General features: G+C 65.3%; 1 protein-coding gene across 1 annotated transcript in view; it reads left to right on the top strand.

Annotated features, from left to right (window-relative positions):
• ARHGEF1 (Rho guanine nucleotide exchange factor 1) overlaps positions 1–2,629 on the top strand; it is a gene marked incomplete at its 5' end in the record, with an annotated part of 9,195 nt that overhangs the window by 505 nt on the left and 6,061 nt on the right. The window contains 8 exon segments of the mRNA XM_025194584.1: positions 7–105; positions 395–437; positions 893–998; positions 1,086–1,226; positions 1,872–1,901; positions 2,041–2,143; positions 2,277–2,370; positions 2,450–2,513. Coding sequence (XP_025050369.1) covers positions 7–105; positions 395–437; positions 893–998; positions 1,086–1,226; positions 1,872–1,901; positions 2,041–2,143; positions 2,277–2,370; positions 2,450–2,513 — 680 coding nt within the window.

Here is a 2,629-nt window from a genome sequence, read left to right on the forward strand (position 1 = left end):
CCCCAGCTCTGCTTCCTCCACGCAGAGCTGCTGCGCAGCCTTGGCGCCAAAGAGGCGAAGAAGCAGTTTGTGGATTTCTATCACAGCTTCATCGACAAGGCCGGGGTAAGGGACCCCGCCATGGACCCTCCAGATCCCCTTGGGACTCCCCCAACTTCCCTGGACACCCCAAGGCTGCCCTATATACCCCTCATCCCCATCTAAACACCTGGGGGAATCCTCTCCCCTCTCCTTCCAGCACCCCCACCCCAGGCTCTGCCCAGCTGGACTCCCCAGGGTGTCAGACCTGCTCCCCAATCCTGCTACAGTCCCATGCCCTTCCCCGATGTCCTCCTCACCCCCAACTCCATCCTGACCTCCCCACAACCACCCCTGACCCCATCTCCCCCGGCAGCTCCTGCGGGTCCCCATCCCGGAACAGGTGCAGTTTGAGCTCGGTGAGTGTCACTGGTGGGACATGGCAGCTGGGAAGAACCAGGTGGCCCCTCACTCCCAACCTGCAGCTCCCAGCCCTGCTGGTCCCTCTCACTCCTAACCTGCAGCCCCTGCCCCCCCAGCCTCATTCCTAACTCACAGCTCCCAGCCCTTCCGGTGCTCCTCACTCCCATGAGGACCCGGAAGTGCAGGGGCCAGGCTGGCTGAGAGTGCCCGGCGCCACCTGGTGGATGTCAGGGCCTCAGCCCTGTTCCCCCAGCCCTGCCGCACCCAGCCGCATCCCGCCAGCGCCGGCCCCAACATGGCGGTTCCCAGGCTGATGACTCAGCTGGCAGCTTCCCCAGAGCCAGCTCACACTCAGTCTGGCTGGCAGCTGGGGCACTGCTTGGAGAAGTTTGCAGCATGGGGGGGGGTTGCAGGGCACTGCTGGAAGAAGCTCACAACCCTGGCCCTACAGACCGGATCCGGCCAGAACTGCTGCCCGATGACATTCAACGCCAGTTCCTGACAGAAATCCAGTTTGCCCAGGAGCCCGAGATCACCCGGCAGCTCGAAGTCTTCAGGTGGGGGCAGGGGCTGGAGGGGTTGGGAGGTGGCCAGGGGGCCAAGCTGGTACCCTCTGACCCCTCTGATCCCTGCCCCTGAGGTAGGTCAAATCGGCAAATGGGCATGACCCCTGGAGCAGCTGAGCTGGGGGAGCTGGAGTCATATCAGACCCGGGACAAGAGCATCCGGGAGGCTAAAGAGAAGCAGCTGGCAGAGACGCTGCTAGCGCGGCTGGAGGACATGCAGTGAGTGGAAACCCCCAGGACCTGGAAGGCCCAGAGCCAGCAGGCACCTGGGGACAGCCCTGCCAGCGCCCCTCACTCCCAATATGCAGCCCCCTGCCCTGCCAGTGTTCCTCACTCGAGACCCACAGCCCCATGCCCCCAGGGCCCCTCATTCCCGACCTGCAGCCCCCCTACTGTTCTGGGCTGGCTGCCAGGCCTCCAACACATCTGGCAGGTCCCAACTGTTCCCACGCGGGGGAGGGACATCCAGCTGTGCAGGGAGGGGGTGTCCCCCGCCTCTGCCTCCAGCCTCTTGCTGCTGGTTGCATCATCCCCTATCCCCATATAAAGCCCCAGCCCAGCACTGGCCCTGCACACCCAACCTGAGCCTAGAACATGCCCCCAGGCAGCTCACGGACCCTGACACGCGCATGGAAGCGTCGCGATGGGGCTGGCGGGCCGGTGAGGCTGTGCACCTGGCTCTGGGGTGGCCATCGGGGCGGGTATCACAGACCTGGGGTGTGGGGCTGGGTGTAACAAGGTCTTTGGGATGTGATGCTGGCTGGCGGGGGGATGGCGGGTTTTAGCTAAGTTGACCTGGGCTCCCCCCACCCCAGACTCCTTCCTGGATTTCTGGCCTCATGATTTCCCCCTCTTCCTCCCCAGATCCACAATCTCCACGGACGAGGAGCGCAGGTGAGAGGGGCTGTGGGGGGGTGGGGGCGGGTCTCAACCTGGTGGGGCCATTGCCTTTCCTGGGGGGTGGGGGGAGGGCGGCTTCCCCGCAACCCTCACTCATGCCCCTGCCTTCCCAACGCCTCTGTCCCCCATGTAGCTTGGCCATCTTCGCCTCCATTGCCGCCTACATGAAGCATCTGGGAGTGAAGACCCGCACTGGTGACAGCAAGAAATCCAAGGGGCACTTCTTCCGCAAGAAGGTGGGGTCTGGACCCCTGGGCTCTCTGCAATGCGGGGTGCTGGGAGCCCGGACACCTGGGTTCCATGCAGCGGGGTGGGAGGCCTGGGTCCCCTCAGTCTCCCCTTCGCCCCCCCTCATTTCTTGGTCCCTAGATTTCGGGCAACCGGAAGTTGGAGGAGCCACCGCGGCGCCGGGGCTTTGGGATCCTGGATGCAGCAGCAGCACGCTGGGCCCGAGACACCCCCAGTACGTGGGGGGTGCCCTGAGACCTCCTCCCCTCCCCAGCCCAGCCCAGCCCCCTCAGCCACCCCCTCTTCTCTTCCAGACCCCGACCCCAGGCCCAGCAAAGGCCCCGAGGGTGAAGGTACGCCCACTCCCCCCGCACCCCAGTGCTCCTAACTCCATTAACCCCTCGGTGGCCGCGGGCTGGGCCTGGCCCCATAATGCACTAACGCCCCTCCCAAATCTGCATGCAGCCACCCCCCCCCCCCCCCCGCCCCCCCCC

This window comes from Alligator sinensis, unplaced genomic scaffold, assembly GCF_000455745.1.
Source record: "Alligator sinensis unplaced genomic scaffold, ASM45574v1 scaffold1575_1, whole genome shotgun sequence".
In the NCBI taxonomy this organism is placed as follows: Eukaryota; Metazoa; Chordata; order Crocodylia; family Alligatoridae; genus Alligator; species Alligator sinensis.